Source organism: Nothobranchius furzeri, chromosome 12 (assembly GCF_043380555.1).
Source record: "Nothobranchius furzeri strain GRZ-AD chromosome 12, NfurGRZ-RIMD1, whole genome shotgun sequence".
In the NCBI taxonomy this organism is placed as follows: Eukaryota; Metazoa; Chordata; class Actinopteri; order Cyprinodontiformes; family Nothobranchiidae; genus Nothobranchius; species Nothobranchius furzeri.
This window is the reverse complement of record NC_091752.1, coordinates 31,671,603-31,689,283: the sequence shown is the minus strand read 5'-3', so window position 1 is coordinate 31,689,283 and position 17,681 is coordinate 31,671,603. Positions and strand designations below refer to the sequence as shown.

The 17,681-nt window shown below is 39.8% G+C and overlaps 2 protein-coding genes across 2 annotated transcripts; one reads left to right on the top strand and one right to left on the bottom strand.

Moving 5' to 3' along the window:
• The first annotated feature begins 805 nt into the window (after positions 1 to 805).
• Positions 806 to 4,966, top strand: ikzf5 (IKAROS family zinc finger 5). The gene is made up of 4 exons (XM_015944824.3): positions 806 to 1,238; positions 1,410 to 1,567; positions 2,285 to 2,458; positions 2,548 to 4,966. The coding sequence occupies exons 2-4, from the start codon at positions 1,435 to 1,437 to the stop codon at positions 3,492 to 3,494; spliced, it is 1,254 nt and encodes a 417-aa protein (XP_015800310.3). The 5' UTR covers positions 806 to 1,238; positions 1,410 to 1,434; the 3' UTR covers positions 3,495 to 4,966.
• A 492-nt stretch (positions 4,967 to 5,458) lies between these two features.
• On the bottom strand, positions 5,459 to 14,517 carry cuzd1.2 (CUB and zona pellucida-like domains 1, tandem duplicate 2). Its single transcript, XM_054750318.2, has 25 exons — positions 14,379 to 14,517; positions 14,210 to 14,251; positions 13,987 to 14,131; positions 13,697 to 13,881; positions 13,512 to 13,610; positions 12,709 to 12,744; positions 12,530 to 12,628; positions 12,195 to 12,239; positions 11,628 to 11,772; positions 11,345 to 11,523; positions 11,160 to 11,258; positions 10,337 to 10,372; positions 10,158 to 10,256; positions 9,828 to 9,872; positions 9,263 to 9,407; positions 8,980 to 9,158; positions 8,795 to 8,893; positions 8,270 to 8,293; positions 7,985 to 8,126; positions 7,676 to 7,881; positions 6,587 to 6,762; positions 6,258 to 6,488; positions 6,033 to 6,193; positions 5,712 to 5,953; positions 5,459 to 5,622 (listed from the first exon to the last, which is right to left on the bottom strand). Exons 1-25 carry the CDS (start codon positions 14,425 to 14,427, stop codon positions 5,576 to 5,578), a joined length of 2,955 nt encoding a protein of 984 aa, XP_054606293.2. The 5' UTR covers positions 14,428 to 14,517; the 3' UTR covers positions 5,459 to 5,575.
• Between the last annotated feature and the right edge of the window lie 3,164 nt (positions 14,518 to 17,681).

The following is a 17,681-nucleotide window of genomic DNA, read 5'->3' as shown; positions in this document are numbered from 1 at the left end:
CCAGAATCTTAATTTCTTTAACCCAGCTAGTTGTTTACCTTGAGTGGTTAAAACTGCAGGTGGGTTTGGTTTAGTTATAGAAAGATATCTTAAATGTTTTGTTAGAAATATCAGGTTTTAGGTCAATTCTGTTTAAATAGGATGCTTTGCTGCCCCTGTGTGTTCAGAAATATACAAACCAAAACGTTGCTTGTTTTCGGTGTCGCCTCTAAAAATCACGGGTTCGTTTTCTTTTAAATTAACTAAAACATCAGCAAAGGTGTTTTGGCAAATGCATAGCTCAAGGCAAGTAAATCAGATTTTCTCTAGATTTATTTAGAAAAGCTCATTCATGAATAATTAAACCGTTCATCTGCTCTGCTAGTGGCAGAAGTGGAAAGAGTACTAAAATGTCCTACTTAAGTACGAGTACCAATACTTTGACCATTTTTACTCAAGTAAGAGTAAAAGTACTTGCCTAAATTTTTACTCGAGTAAAAGTAAAAAGTATAACAAAATGTACTCAAAGTAAAGGTTACTTAGTTACATTTTTGTCGGCGTAAGGTGGCTACATCTAAGTAGTGCAAAATCATGCCAGTTCACAATTCGCTCGTGTGCACACACGCACACACACACACACACCAAAAGAATTAAGTTTATATAAGACTGCCATTTTGCCCAACCTAATTTCACTCCAAAAGTGTAAAAGTTAGAAGCCCTGGGGCTTGAAAATGTGTTGCTAAATATTTTATTTTATTTTATTTTGCCGGAGATGCCACTACTGTTACTGGTAGGAACCATTCCTCGTGGGACGTTTTGTTTTTGCCGGACAGTTTTCATCAGCGCGCTCAAAGTGAACTTTAACCCTATTGACTGGTTAATTGTTTTTATTTAGCAAGACTTTTTTTTCCTCGTACACATTAGTATGACATTTGGAAAGGGGTCTCTGAAGTTTAGCTGTCGCAGAACACTTGATTATTTACTCAAACGTAAATAGTAATGTATCGGACGACATTTGTCGTTGCTAAAGATGCTTTTTCCCGAGGTAGCTAACGTTAGCTGTCTCTTGGCTAACGTAGCTTATGTAGCTTTGGCAACAAACATGACGATGATGAGGAGCTGCGTGTAGGAGCCACCGACCAGGCATTGGATCACACCGATTTCCTGCATGTCAATCATTGTTATCCTGTCTTTGTGTCTGGCTTACCACTAAAGGCGTTTCAAGCCAATTAAAGCTGTTTTTATTTATCATTTTGAAGGTTAGTACGAAGCTTTACACATCAGATAACTGTTGATTTTCTTTATCTGCTTGGTTATGATTATGTTGTTTGACTTAGTCTGTGAGAATCAGCCTACGTAAACATGTATGTTTACAAAGCAAATTTCTATAAAATGTACGTTAACTATTGTAAAATGTTTTGTATTTTTAGTGTACACCGCTGTTACTTTCTTCCGATGGGGGATGACAAACCGGACACACTAGACTTTGTGAAGGATTTTCAGGAGTATCTAAGCCAGCAGACTCAACATGTCAACATGATATCTGGCTCCGTCAGCGGTGTAAAGGAGGTGGATGAGCTGCCAGCAGGTGATCAGCTGTTTGTCATCTGCTACTGTAAACTGTGTGTTTACAAACGTTTCTATAGGGGTGTTCTCTTTCAGAGTGGAAGGGTTGAACCTTGTTCATTTATGTTTGTAACTTTAGATGGCTAGAAGTGTTCAGTTCCATGTTTATTTTTATTTTATCAAAGAGAAAGATAAGGTGATAGTATTTTTCTAAATCTTTTCTAATAGCAAAATTACTTTTCAGCATGTCTCTATAAGTGATTCACTCCTTCAAGTTAAATTTAAACAGAAAATGAAGAGTAATATACAGAAAAGCGCATAAAGCATTATTAAAAAAACATATATTGTAAAAACAAGGCACCATTGTGTCCTGTCAAGCTTCTAAGGTCACGGAAGACTGGGTTTTTATCTATCTTTTATTTATTTATGGTATATTTATTTGTGATTGTTTTTTTAAAGAAGCCATTTTATGCTGCAAAGTCCAGTTAAACATCATATGCAGCAATCTACACGCTCTTTTTTTCCTCAGATTTCCTTTTATTCTGACTGGAAACTTTTGGAATCATTGATTGTTTTAATCTGATTGGGTGCCCTGTTTGAGGTGAAAAGTGCCGCTTTGACAGCTGTCTAAAGCCACGGATGGACAAAACGCGCCTCAGTATTCTTAAGTGCTTTATTCCAAGAATTTGCATTATATTTAACTACCATGTTGTTGCTGTGCAATAAATTGTGTCAACAGACTGCAGCCAGAATGGCCTGGATCACCCCCCAGTGGACATGTCATTGGAGGACAGCTCAGGGATCTTAGTGGATGGGTTTGAGAGGACCTATGATGGCAAGCTCAAGTGTCGCTACTGCAACTATGCTACCAGAGGCACAGCACGGCTCATAGAGCACATCCGAATTCACACAGGTGACTAAATGCACAATATATTGCTGCAATGGAGATTTAACTTACTGAGAAGTATTGACATGTTTGGCCTCCTTTTCTGTAACAAACAGGAGAAAAACCTCACCGCTGCCACCTGTGTCCATTTGCCTCAGCGTATGAGCGCCACCTGGAGGCTCACATGCGGTCACACACAGGTGAGAAGCCTTACAAATGTGAGCTGTGCTCTTTCCGCTGTAGCGATCGCAGCAACTTGTCGCACCATCGACGTAGACGTCACAAACTCCTGCCGATGAAAGGTGCTCGGTCCCTGGCTCATAAAAAGATGCTGAGTGTTTTACAGAAAAAAGCCAGCTCACTGGGCTACGGTCGACGGCTTCTTATCAACTTCAGCCCCCCTTCAATGGTGGTGCACAAGGCTGATAACATAAATGACTTCTCACACGAGCTGCCACACTTGCGTCAGGAAAACTACGATAATCAGAGCAGAGCTGTTGAGGATGGGCTCTCTGCAAATCACCATGACATGGTTATGGATAATCCACTGAACCAACTGTCCACCCTAGCAGGCCAGTTGGCCAGCCTCCCATCCGATTCTCAAGCCCAGACTCAAACTCCCATGTCTCCTGGAGCGGAGTCTGTTGTTGACGAAAAGCCCTTCCTCATCCAGCAGCCGCACCCTGCCACAGCTCCCGTGGCTGTCCTAGCCAGCATGACCCACACTTCTTCCCCAATCACCCCCGAGCCCCGGGCACCTCTACACAGTAACTGCAGTCCGGGAGGCGGACCGTGTAGTGAAAACAGCGGCCGCATCAGCACTCCCAGTATCTCCAACAGCCAGCCCAGCACACCGGTCCCAGGTCAGTCCGCCCCACTTCAGGACCCCCACATCCTCCATCACTGCCAACACTGTGACATCTACTTCCCAGACAACATCCTCTTCACCATCCACATGGGATGCCACGGCTATGAGAACCCATTCCAGTGCAACATCTGTGGCCACAAGTGCAAGAGCAAGTACGACTTTGCCTGTCACTTTGCACGTGGCCAGCATAAGTAAATGAAGACTGGAAGAACTTTTTAACCAACAGCTTTTGTTTTATTGCATAATAACTTTATTTATTTGATCTTTCACATGGCCTTCATGTAGCCTAGACTTTAAAAATTATTGCACAGAAAACAGTCAGATGGTTATTATTTGTATAACCAAAGGTGTCCATTCCAGTGTGTTATAAAAGGAACGATCAGTGTTTTTTTTTTTGACAGGTTGTGAATTTATTTAAGGGGCTGTCATCAAAGGAAAACAAAACCAAAAAGTATTTTTCCTCAAGTGAAGTTTAACCCACAAACAACATATTCTGTCCAACATTGTCATTGATTAAACGGTACTAAACACTCGATCACATCATGGAGAATATGTGATGATGTTTGTGCAACATGGTGCTCACCAAAGTTACCATGGCTTGTACTAATTTGGCAATAAACAATGTCCCCTTTAGAAAAATTACACGTTTTGTTTTTCAACGTTTGACAGCACAAAAGTAAACTCTCAACACTCCTGAAGGTAAATCTGCTGTCAGCTTGGGTGGTCTTAATTCAGCCATGTTGAATTATTTCAGTTCTTGATGAATTATGACATTCGTTGCAGTGCCTGACATGTCACTTTCCTGTGTGCCCAGGTTTGAGAAAGACTGTTATTTTAAACATTCAGAACATTCTTTATACACTAGATTTCTAGAACCATTAGGGTGTCTTTGTGTTATCATTGTAGCCATCATTTATTTTTTATTCCTTGGCCAAATCTCTGCTTCATAAATGCTGCTAAGAAACGTCTGAGTCACTGCCAGCTCGTCTCTAAAGATGACATAAGCGGTTAAACCTAGCCAGACTGTGTCTCCATGGCCAACAATCTACTTCATCCTGTTCCTTCATACAGTGCACCACCATTACAAGACTCTTATCATCGACCATGTTTAAAGGCTTTTGTCTTTTTAACTGCCTCGTGTCCTCTTCAGATCTTTCCATATTGTATGAAGTCATGTTAATATCCAGTGTTTAGGACAGAATCGCCAAGTCTTGTGTCTTGTGTGAAGACTTTTAATGATTGCCACGTAGCACCAAGGTTGCCATGTTTTCGTCTTTGTAACACCTCACTGAGATTTTTCTATGATTAAATGAATCCCAGTGCTTTTTATTTGCAGTATTTACTGGTTATTGTAATCTGGCTGGTTTTTCTAGATGTTCAGTGTCAAAAAGATGTAAAACAGTGTTGCAGTAAGACTGCTAGAGAGGTTGTCTATTGTCTCTGGGTGCCGTTTGGTGTAGAGAACATAGTTACTGTCTTGGGAGCACCTTGTGTTCTTGCCAAACACAGGACCTTCAGTAAAGGCTGCCTTATGTTTTCAGTGTGGTGTAGATTCATAAGGTGAATGTTTAGGCCTTTTGGGGATCTCAATCTCTCTCAGCTGAGATCGCAAATCATTTTATTGTGAGATTGATTACTAATTTATAAGTAAAGTGTTTTCTAACCAAGCTGCACTTTGCCTCTTTTTTAATTTCAAGATGTTTTTAGATTCAACGACACAATTAGTCAGTAGGGATGTGTATTGGTCAAATTCTGGCAATACGATACAGGGGAGTTGATCGATACGATTTATCATGATAAATTGCGATACAAGATGATTTTTTTGGACTGAAATTATTGTAGGAAAATTCAGTTTAACAGTCTAAATGATATGATTAGGTTCAACATGAGGTATCTAAACCATAATAAGGGATTTTACATTTCAGTGGTGGAAACAAAACCTATTGCACACTGCTGCCAACTAGCGGTCGGCCTTTGAATTGCACCAAAAGAAAAGAAAATACACAAATGTTTGCATGTAAATTCTTCCAAAACTTTGATACATGGCTTTTGGATATCGATATATCACAGGAAAAAATATTGCAATATATTGCCATATCAATATTTCCTTACATCAGCCAGTAGGTTGTGAGTTTGACATGATGAGGCACAGAGACAGATTGTCTTTGATGAAGCATTTAATCAGGTAAGTCAGTGATAAAGAAAAAGTGACTATGTTTAGGAATCTTAATGAAAAGAGGAGAAAGGTAAATGGACAAGGTCATTGCAATGTCAAGTTAAGCCTTGTTTTGATTTTCAGGCTCTTCCTTTTTCTTCTCAGAGTCTGCAAAGGAGAATTAAACAAAAACAGGGTTTTTATTGTTTTCTTTGGATGTTTGTTTCTTTTAAGTTACTAGACTTGTGCACTCTGACCATTGAGTTGAATGGGACCCACGACCAGAGTTTGGCTCTCGTGTTCTGACTCCAGCCCTCTGGCAGCTCGCCTGCTGCAGCCACGGCGGCAGCGGGAGTTGCTGTCTGAGGCAGGGCATATCACGACCTTGCACTGGATGTACACTGCTTCTGAGGCTCGTAGGAATTGGAAGGCTCTAAAAGAGAACCGGGCCACAGACTGGGCAGTAGTGATTGGGTGGTAGGTGTCATCAACAGGACATCTGCAGGTGAGTCATTTTAGTTAGGAACACATAAAAGAAGTCAGTTATTTTCTTGAGCAAAGACATCCATTCATCTTACCCGTCACGGACCAAATAGTACACTCTAGTGTGGAAATCAAAAGGCGTTGGGGAGGCCACACACGTGTCAAGGAAGAGGATAAGATTGCTGTCATTCCATCTAAGACCCACTTGCACGTACAGGTACTGGTTGAGTGACACTTTGTAAGGTACCTGAGTCACCTGTGTGTGAAAATAAAATAAGGACATTATCTTCTCCAGTTACCAATTTTCTTACCAAACATACCTTTTCATAGAAGCTGCTAGAGGTGTAGAAAGCCATGCTGGTGTTGTATCTGCCCGATCCAGTAATGCTGCTGTTAGTCCCATGATCAACAATAAATGCAATCTGGGACGTAGAGTCCGGTTCCATCAGGCAGGTGACGTTCATCCTGAGGTGGGATTGGCGTGTTATTTGGCCTTGTGTGGAGGTGTAGGCGCTGATGGAGTTGGTGTACAAAATTCTGTCGCCTACAGACTGCTCAAAGCAAAAGAGGTCGAAAAAAATTAGAATTGAACACAAATGTGGAAAATGGGTTCTGGGTAATGATTTCCAGAGGATGGTGACATATCTACCCGTCTGATGTTGCCACAAGTGTTAAGGGGGAAACTGAAGACCACCTGGTACATGGAAACCTGTGGTCTGCAGTGTGGATCATATAGGAACAAACTGTGACCGTCGTAACCCAGAGAGTTCAGGTAGGACTTCTCGATCACAATGTTCATGTTGTCCAAAGAGCAGTCCACTCGACCTGATGGGAGGAAGTTGATTAATCACACCAGCTTTCTTTCTATTTTTATTTGTATTTTTGGATTAAAAGTGTGGTTCACCTGTTTAATCAATTCCTTTGCAGTGATCCCTGGTAGGAATGAATGCCTTGCAAGCTGTACTCAGGGCAAAAAATGCCCAGAAACACTTGACTCAACACAGACAAGTCTGCTGCCCCAGAGAGTGGCACAACAGGATTTGGAGTCTTATTTCCTGCTATTTGCACATCTCGCCTCTGATTGGATTACAGCAATGCAACTCTACCACTGACTTGCAACGCTGATGTTTCATCTCCACAAAAGAAAAACTCACAGTGGGCAATTTCAACCAGACATAATAATTTTAAAATAGTTTTTTTTTTTTTTTTTTTTTTTTTTTTGCAGATTTCCACACTTTTAAATGTGTAAAAACACAATTACAACATTTTGATCCATGCTTGAGTGCGACTTAAGTTCAACTTAAAGAGCAAGTCACTCCCAAAATCAACTTTTTTTTTGCTGATAAATTATATAAATGAGTGTCTAGTCATGCTGAAGACACGTGTAGGCACTTTAGTGCATCTTAGTTAAAATGTAAGTAATGTGCGTAAAACTGTCAGTGTCTTCAGGTAAGAACTTTAAATCTGCCATCACTATTGGTTAAGAGGTACACTATGATGCTAGCCGGTACATTATGATGTCACAGTGTCGTTGTGAGCCTGTATGTGTGTGTATTTATTAGAGGCTCCTCTGTCTCGGTCTGCCAAGCAACAGCATTGTTGCAGTTTTCAAACAGGAAGTGGGAGTGGAATAAGACTCTGGTAGGGGGTGTCTTGTTCTTCAAGCTTACTAACAACTTTATTTACCAACACATACAGTATTAATCCAAAGTAAATAACCAAATATTAGTAGCTGTACCTGAGCTTGGTTGTAAGCTGCTCATGAAGTCAGCCTTGAACCCTCGGCCCACCACTGAACCATCCGTCCTGAAGACCACAGTCATGTAGTTGGATGAAGAGTAGAACACGCTTCTGTTGTCGTCGCACACTTTCCCCAAAAGTGGGGAAGAAACAGACGGCCCGTCGTAGATTGCAATGTAGTCACAGTAGCAGCAGTTCTCCAGTCTAATTGTCAAAGAGCCACACATGCCATCTAATAAACACTGTGATTCTGAAATAATTTCAGTAGAAAGCAAGTTTATTTTATTTATTTACACTTTTAACTCACTGTACATATGTGAACGACAGGAAGATTCTTTGGTCATCTGTGGTTCTGAGCTGCCAAACACAGTAGGCATTGTCGTAGTAGTAACTGGGGTGGTTGGGACTCGAGAAGTTGCCAGAGCCAAACAAAGAGCCTCCACATGGCACTGTTACAGGAGGTGAGATGTTAACTATGATAGTGCCGTGATCATTTTCTACAATGAAATCTCACCTGAGGGCGTTGTGGCTGCTGCACAATCAATCTTATGTTTCTACTCAAATCTTTTATTGTTTTGTGAAGTTTTAATACCTGTTGTGTTTCCTCCACAGTAAGCTGCATGACAAAAACAAGAACATTTAAATTATATTTTCAAGCACAATTACAGGAATGAATATTTGTAATATGTATTACATTATAAATGGACAATAATGTATGTTTATGTTTATTTATTTGGCAGACACTTTTATCCAAAGCGACTTACAATTTATAACCTATAGGGCATGTTGTGATCTGCGGGGGAAACCGGAGTACCCGGAGGAAACCCACGCATGCATGGGGAGAACACGCAACTCCACGCAGAAAGGCCGCAGCCGAGTTTCAAACCTGCGACCTTCGTGCTGCGAGGCAACAGTGCTAACAACTGCGCCGCCATGCAGCCCATATATGACAGATGCTTTATATATATGTAAACTATTTTCACTCCAGCAATTTCACTATATTATATTATATATATATATATATATATATATATATATATATATATATAAATATATATATATATATATATTTCATTAAGTTACTATAAAAAGTATTAAAGCAAATGATTATAGTTACTTTGGTAGTCTGAGCAGCAGTTTCCTCTGTTTTCACAGCCTGAAGAACATGAGCACTGCCCCACCTGGTAGCCACAGTTGTATTTACACAATCCTCGAGCTTCCACAAAAACAGGTAAGAATTCTTATTGTTAAAAAACAAACACTTGTCATTCTGTGAGATGATCAAAGACCACAGTGACCTACACACGACTCTGTAGCTTGCACGGAATCCTGTCTTTGTGACGCTGCCATCGGTCGTGAAGCGTACAGTCAGATAAGAGCCGGTGGAGTGTAAGATGGTGCTGTTACAGAAACGCCCCAGTAGCCTGTCTCCAGTGCTGCTGCCATCATAGACGTATATGTAATCAAATCCACACTCAGTGCTGTGACGTGCAAAAACAAAAAAGATGCAGTTCATCATGAACATACAGCTCAACTGATGCATCAAAAGTAACCCCGCCCCCTGAGTAGGAAGAGATTCACTTACCTTACATCATAGAAGTCCAGCTGAATAATCTGACTGCCTGGTCTAATGTACCACACACAGTCTAAGTTGTTTGGGTAGCTGTTTGGATAGTTGGGGCTCATAAAATTGCCACTGCTGCCATACAGGTACCCTCCACAGTTGGAAACTGTAAAACAGGAACGATGAGTTCATAAACTCACCTTCTCAAACCACAGCAAGTTTATTCATCTGAAAATGTGATTCTAGGATTTGAATGAAAATAAGGGAGAAAAGAAAAATGTTTAATCTGACCTGGAAATCATAGGAATCATTCGAGTTAAAATCTCCACTCAGACTACAGTGGGATGTCTAATGTTGTTTAAACAATAATTGCACACTTTCTGTAAATCCTATAAACTTCGTTTCACTTCTCAGATATTATTATGTGCGTCTCCTACATGATATAATTAATAGAATTTTTTTATCGTAACAACCAACAATTTATACAGAAAAATCATGAAGAATACCAAGGCTGCCCAAATATTTGCATCCCATTGAAATGATCTATTATTTTATTTTACAGGTAATCCTCACAGGTGCTTTTTACCTGTGGTGGGTCCGACCGGGCGATGAGTGGTTTGATGACAGTAATCTAAAAGAAATAGAAATAAAACACCTTTTACTGATTTGTTGTAATGTGAAACATAAATAAGTAGACTAGTCAGGAACTATGCATTTAAAATGTTTGTTGCAAACTGAAATTTGCTAAATTTACTGCTGTTATTGGATTACTTTTAGATCTTCACTCAAAATACCTCCAGAGGACTTTTCTTACATGGTCATGTCTGAGCTGTGCGTTTTACTGACATCCAACATTCAGCTGCACCAGTCTGTATCCTGGCACCTCTGTTGTGCTTTTGAGGGATGGGATACTTACCATTGTAGTCATGACAACAGTTGCCATAGTACTGACAGGAGCTTGCACAGGAGCAGCTCCCCATGTTGTAACCACAGTTGTGGCGACATGATGGCTGAGCTGGAAAACAAAATAGCATATAAATGTTCCAACAGTTTGATTTTTGCTTATTTGTTTTAACTTCCTGAGAGTTTTCATACCTGTTACAGGCGTGTCAGTGGTTGAGCTACAGTACGCTGCAGGTCAGGGGAAAGAGTATAAATGTTAAACATCTCCACACTGTCTGATCACTAGTCATAGTTGTCAAAGGAAGCACAAGAACTGGTATTAATGTTGTTTTTAATGGATGTTACATCATAAATAGACTATAGTCTATATGGCAGATGTTTAAAGGTGCGGAACACTCTAGTGAGAATGAATGCCTTGTAAGTTGAATCAGGGAGGGGAAAGCTCTGGTGCATGATTTCCAGGAACTAGAAGTAAGCCACATCACAGCTTCAGACGGCAGGGTTTGGAGTCTTCTTTCCTGATATTTAGACATCTCGCCTTGGATTGGCTAACAGCAATGCAACTCTATCACTGATTCTATTTTCTCTGCATTGCAGATGTTTAATTTTGACAAATAACACAAGCGTGGAGGAGTTCTGCTGTGTGGTGGAGTTGCTAACGGTAACAATTAGCTTCTCCTAGTCGAGACGTTCTCTGTTGTTTCCTGGAGCCTTCATCGTCATGAGTCAAGATGGGTGAGTCCATGAATGTTAGGTGACAGTGTGACGTAGATCTGTCAGGATTTTCAAATCCTAGAGTTTCACTGTCTATTTTCTATCAGAAACTAATGCAGGAGATAGGTGTAGGAGACTATTTTCATCTTCAGCCTGCATAAAAAACTCAGAGTGACCGGTTATAATCAGAAATAAGATTTTAAAATTTTGTTTCAGTGTTCCACATCTTTAAAAGAAATATGGGACTTTATTATTTCATTTAGTTACTATAAAAAGTATTAAAGCAAATTATTATAGTTACTTTGGTAGTCTGAGCAGCAGTTTCCTCTGTTTTCACAGCCTGAAGAACATGAGCACTGCCCCACCTGGTAGCCACAGTTGTATTTACACAATCCTCGAGCTTCCACAAAAACAGGTAAGAATTCTTGTTGTTAAAAAACAAACACTTGTCATTCTGTGAGATGATCAAAGACCACAGTGACCTACACACGACTCTGTAGCTTGCACGGAATCCTGTCTTTGTGACGCTGCCATCGGTCGTGAAGCGTACAGTCAGATAAGAGCCGGTGGAGTGTAAGATGGTGCTGTTACAGAAACGCCCCAGTAGCCTGTCTCCAGTGCTGCTGCCATCATAGACGTATATGTAATCAAATCCACACTCAGTGCTGTGACGTGCAAAAACAAAAAAGATGCAGTTCGTCATGAACATAAAGCTCAACTGATGCATCAAAAGTAACCCCGCCCCCTGAGTAGGAAGAGATTCACTTACCTTACATCATAGAAGTCCAGCTGAATAATCTGACTGCCTGGTCTAATGTACCACACACAGTCTAAGTTGTTTGGGTAGCTGTTTGGATAGTTGGGGCTCATAAAATTGCCACTGCTGCTATACAGGTACCCTCCACAGTTGGAAACTGTAAAACAGGAACGATGAGTTCATAAACTCACCTTCTCAAACCACAGCAAGTTTATTCATCTGAAAATGTGATTCTAGGATTTGAATGAAAATAAGGGAGAAAAGAAAAATGTTTAATCTGACCTGGAAATCATAGGAATCATTCGAGTTAAAATCTCCACTCAGACTACAGTGGGATGTCTAATGTTGTTTAAACAATAATTGCACACTTTCTGTAAATCCTATAAACTTTGTTTCACTTCTCAGATATTATTATGTGCGTCTCCTACATGATATAATTAATAGAATTTTATTTTATCGTAACAACCAACAATTTATGCAGAAAAATCATGAAGAATACCAAGGCTGCCCAAATATTTGCATCCCATTGAAATGATCTATTATTTTATTTTACATGTAATCCTCACAGGTGCTTTTTACCTGTGGTGGGTCCGACCGGGCGATGAGTGGTTTGATGACAGTAATCTAAAAGAAATAGAAATAAAACACCTGTTATTGATTTGTTGTAATGTGAAACATAAATAAGTAGACTAGTCAGGAACTATGCATTTAAAATGTTTGTTGCAAACTGAAATTTGCTAAATTTACTGCTGTTATTGGATTACTTTTAGATCTTCACTCAAAATACCTCCAGAGGACTTTTCTTACATGGTCATGTCTGAGCTGTGCGTTTTACTGACATCCAACATACTTTTCAGCTGCACCAGTCTGTATCCTGGCACCTCTGTTGTGCTTTTGAGGGATGGGATACTTACCATTGTAGTCATGACAACAGTTGCCATAGTACTGACAGGAGCTTGCACAGGAGCAGCTCCCCATGTTGTAACCACAGTTGTGGCGACATGATGGCTGAGCTGGAAAACAAAATAGCATATAAATGTTCCAACAGTTTGATTTTTGCTTCTTTATTTTAAATTCCTGAGAGTTTTCATACCTGTTACAGGCGTGTCAGTGGTTGAGCTACAGTACGCTGCAGGTCAGGGGAAAGAGTATAAATGTTAAACATCTCCACACTGTCTGATCACTAGTCATAGTTGTCAAAGGAAGCACAAGAACTGGTATTAATGTTGTTTTTAATGGATGTTACATCATAAATAGACTATAGTCTATATGGCAGATGTTTAAAGGTGCGGAACACTCTAGTGAGAAAGAATGCCTTGTTAGTTGAATCAGGGAGGGGAAAGCTCTGGTGCATGATTTCCAGGAACTAGAAGTAAGCCACATCACAGCTTCAGACAGCAGGGTTTGGAGTCTTCTTTCCCGATATTTGGGCATCTCGCCTTGGATTGGCTAACATTCTATTTTCTCTGCATTGCAGATGTTTAATTTTGACAAATAACACAAGCGTGGAGGAGTTCTGCTGTGTGGTGGAGTTGCTAACGCTAACGATTAGCTTCTCCTAGTCGAGGCGTTCTCTGTTGTTTCCTGGAGCCTTCCTCGTCATGAGTCAAGATGGGTGAGTCCATGAATGTTAGGTGACAGTGTGACGTAGATCTGTCAGGATTTTCAAATCCTAGAGTTTCACTGTCTATTTTCTATCAGAAACTAATGCAGGAGATAGGTGTAGGAGACTATTTTCATCTTCAGCCTGCATAAAAAACTCAGAGTGACCGGTTATAATCAGAAATGAGATTTTAAAATTTTTGTTTCAGTGTTCCACATCTTTAAAAGAAATATGGGACTTTATTATTTCATTAAGTTACTATAAAAAGTATTAAAGCAAATAATTATAGTTACTTTGGTAGTCTGAGCAGCAGTTTCCTCTGTATTCACAGCCTGAAGAACATGAGCACTGCCCCACCTGGTAGCCACAGTTGTATTTACACAATCCTCGAGCTTCCACAAAAACAGGTAAGAATTCTTGTTGTTAAAAAACAAACACTTGTCATTCTGTGAGATGATCAAAGACCACAGTGACCTACACACGACTCTGTAGCTTGCATGGAATCCTTTATTTATGATGCTACCATCGGTCCTGAAGCGTACAGTCAGATAAGAGCCGGTGGAGTGTAAGATGGTGCTGCTTGTGTTACAGAAACGCCCCAGTAGCCTGTCTCCAGTGCTGCTGCCATCATAGACGTAGATATCATCATATCTACACTCAGTGCTGTGACATGCACAAAAGAAAAGGATGCAGTTCATCATGAACAAAAAGCTCAACTGATGCATCAAAAGTAACCCCGCCCCCTGAGTAGGAAGAGGATTCACTTACCTTACATCATAGAAGTCCAGCTGAATAATCTGACTGCCTGGTCTAATGTACCACACACAGTCTAAGTTGTTTGGGTAGTTGTTTGGATAGTTGGGGCTCATAAAATTGCCACTGCTGCTATACAGGTACCCTCCACAGTTGGAAACTGTAAAACAGGAACAATGAGTTCATAAACCCACCTTCTTATTATATTTTAGTTTTGTGGTTTTAATTAAATTTTTACCTGCACCAGCTGATGCAATTTCCATTTTCCATGTTGTCTGAGCTGGTGGATTCAAGAAAACATCACAAGTCATTTTCCAAACTGCAGCAAGTCTAATTATCTGCATCTGACACAAGAATTACATTAAAAATAAAAAAGTCTGAAAATTCTGAAAGAAGGAATGAATCACCTTGCACACTGTGTGTGAGCACACTGCAAAGGAACACGAGAGCCCACATGATGGATCCGTTCCTCTTCCAGTCTGTTTCAGTTCCTGAGTGCAGAAGTTTATATACTCAACAGTTGACTTGTTATGGTGTTCATAAAGTTCCTGATGCCACTCGATGTCAAGGTGAGTTATTACTCGTCAATTCACTGTGCATGAGAAACAGGCAGATGATTAAATATAATAAACTGGGATTATTTACCTGAAGATTTAGGGTGTTATAAGGTATTTGCTTATGTTGGTTTTCCTGAGAAGTTTTCTGTGAAACGGGCAGATAATAAAGCAACAAAAACGTGATGTAACATTCTGGTGTAACTTGTTTTTTTTATGCAAATCTGCTGAATAAAGTTTTTAATTTTTTATTTTTTTAAAGATTCCTGTTTGGAATATTCAGCTTTTGCCACTTATATAAGTGTAACCGTTAATGATCCTGGTGCTTTAGAGTTTTAGCTTGTGACTCAGGTTTTTTTTTCCTCTTCAAAAGGATATTTTTAAAAACCTGGTTTATTAAAATCTCAGAAGAGAAAAGATAATTCAGTATTACAATGGGGTCAGTGTGCTCATTTCCCATTTTTATGAAATATTTGAACATTTAATTTAATCTTTAAACGTCTTTTAGCCCGTTGAAGCCTAAAGCACAAAATCTAGTTTTTAACATAATTTTTAATAATTTATTTTATTTCATCAGGTAATTATTCAACGATAACAGCAATTAGAACAATAAACCTGGTCCCAGCCACAGAAGACATGTATGTGAACTGCAAATGGCAGCAGGTCCCTTATGGTTTTTGATGAAAGTACTAGTCCTAATACTCTATCTGGATGCTTTCAGGACGTGGAAAACAAGATGAATGGTTCCACATAAGTACTCGGCTCTCATCGTTCGCTTTAAAAACCAGTTTAAAAGATTTGATTCTTTTGTGAACGTCACGTCACTAAAACGTAAAAATTGTGTCTAAAATACATGGGAGCGGGTCCAAGTCTCTGGCTCGCCATATTAGACATCATGCTTCCTTCTACGGGAGCCCATGAGGACCAAATGCATTTACTGGTTTGTAACAAACGGTTACAAAACTTAAGCCATTTATAAACATTGTTGTTTTACACATTTACCTCTTAACTCACTGCCAGTGATGAAAGGAAGTCTGATGTGCTTGTCATTTTGCTGGAGGCGGCGCTTCCAGGGATTTTTGACCCTAATGGTCATCTGTTGCTACAACACATTCTCACACCCGAAGCGTAGAAAAATGATCATGGGTGACCAAGCGTTTTTTTTCTCGACGCGTCGGGAGGCGACCCACTGTGCCAGAGCGTTGTTTTCCAACACTGGCAGTAAAATGCACATTTCACCGACACGTAACCTCTAACCTCTTGCAATTTAACCTTCTCCCCACCCCCAGCCTAACCTTAACCCAATTTCTCATTCTAAACTTCCTGTTAACCGCTTTGGAGCGGGACTAAGGTTAGGGTTAAGGTTAATGGGGATGAGGGGAAGGTTAAATAGCAAGAGGGCAAAGGTCACAATTCGGTGAAATCTCCGTTTTACCGTGGCAGTTGGAAAACCACGCTCTGGCACAGGGCTCCCAATGTCTCAGAAACAAACGCTTGGTCACCCATCGTCATTTTTCGATGCTTCGGGTGTGAGAATGTGTTGGTTGGTAAGGTCTTACTCAAACACAAAACACTACTTGGTTGCAGTGATTTACGTATGTACTTTTTCCAAACTTCTGGATGCTTGAGGTAAAAAAAAATACACATTTAATCTACTTGTCAGAGTAAATCTGATTAAAGCTACAACAAATTTTGAAGTTTGCAGTGTTTTTATTTATGAAATTGAACTTCTAAAAATGTTTATATCTTTTAAAATCCAAATCAATTTCATTGCCTACAAATTATAAATATGAACAAGATCTAGATGGATTTTTTTTTTTTTTTTTTACTTTATTGACTCTCCTCTTCCTGTTACCAGGAGTTAACTACCGGTACATGATGAGAATATCTATAAATTAATAAACCAGCCAACACGGTGATGTTTCTCCTGCTTGTGAGTAAATCCACTGTGCCCTTCCCTGTTGAATCAGGTGTGCTCTTTCACATTAAAACCAGGAATGTAGCTCTTAACAGTACATCCTTTTTTATTTATACTGCTCGATAAAGCACGAGATGGACACGTGTTAGCTTTCATCCCAGGACAAAGGTTTTACTGTTGGACACAAACAGAACTGTTGAAAAGGTTATTCATAACAGAACATGTCCGGATGTTTGCTGATTTTAGCATATTTGAATATTTGGAAGCAATAACCGATAGGCGCAGCTGTTTTTATTCCTGAGTGAATGTGAGACACAGCTGCTCATTTATACCCTGGACTTGTGATTGTGTGACTTTCCATCACCACTGAGGCAAACCTGGGGTCAATTTGAACTTTGAGGACAGCAAAAGTGACAAATAAAGGAGATTAAAAGCTTAAAGAACTGTTGCCAGATCATTTCCTGTACTTTTATACAAGAACTTTCACACTTTTATCATCAGGGACACCCTATCCTTTGGGAAATCCAAGCAGGAAGGCATGGACTTTTGAGGTGACTTCAAAGCCTTGGTCTGAGCTTGTTTGAAACTCTCCATCTGTTCCTTTTTGTTTGCATTTTGATTTCAAATGACTCATTTATGTGCAAAAAGCAAAACAGTTCCCTTTCCAACAGCTGTTGATATGTTGCAAAATGCATTCTGTGAAAAGCTGGATGCTCTACAACCAGTCAATTCTCTTGTCATTCATTGTTTGGGTTGTGACTAAAGAGGTTGCATCATTTCACAGGAAGAAAGGCATAATGACCTTAAAAAGTATTAGTTTGAATGTAAGAGCAGAAAATGGCGTTAACAAATATCAGGTATGGGTTCTTGGGGGAAAAAATGTGTATTCTGAAACATGGGGTTGTGTTTGCTCTTGTTGCATTTTGAGGGATTTGAAAACTTTTGCATGTCTAGGCCAACTTAGCTTGACGTTGACTTGTTTACTTAATGCTTATGTGACCGCCTACACTAAGTAATGCGCAAGCAGGACTGATCCAAATCACTTCCTGCCCCTTTCACCTGCAAACACTTCAGCAACAACAGTGACTGTGGAGTGAGGCAGAGATAAATGTTGGAAAAACACAAGCAAGGTTGGTTTTAACCAATAGAAATTGACCTTTTTTCACCCAATGCTTTACTCCTGCCTGTCTGTCAGGCCTATCTAGTATGTAATCTATTGCTGAGGTCCATCAGTACAC

Bases quoted from the DNA above. Each gene is read 5' to 3' on its own strand.
- ikzf5 (XM_015944824.3), top strand. From the start codon at position 1,435: ATGGGGGATGACAAACCGGACACACTAGACTTTGTGAAGGATTTTCAG. The intron at 1,568-2,284 runs GTGATCAGCTGT...TTGTGTCAACAG, and splicing joins GGTGGATGAGCTGCCAGCAG to ACTGCAGCCAGAATGGCCTG. The intron at 2,459-2,547 runs GTGACTAAATGC...TGTAACAAACAG, and splicing joins GCACATCCGAATTCACACAG to GAGAAAAACCTCACCGCTGC.
- cuzd1.2 (XM_054750318.2), bottom strand. From the start codon at position 14,427: ATGTGGGCTCTCGTGTTCCTTTGCAGTGTGCTCACACACAGTGTGCAA. The intron at 11,524-11,627 runs GTAAGTGAATCT...TGCACGTCACAG, and splicing joins CTGGACTTCTATGATGTAAG to CACTGAGTGTGGATTTGATT. The intron at 10,373-11,159 runs GTAACTATAATA...CCTGACCTGCAG, and splicing joins CTGCTGCTCAGACTACCAAA to CGTACTGTAGCTCAACCACT.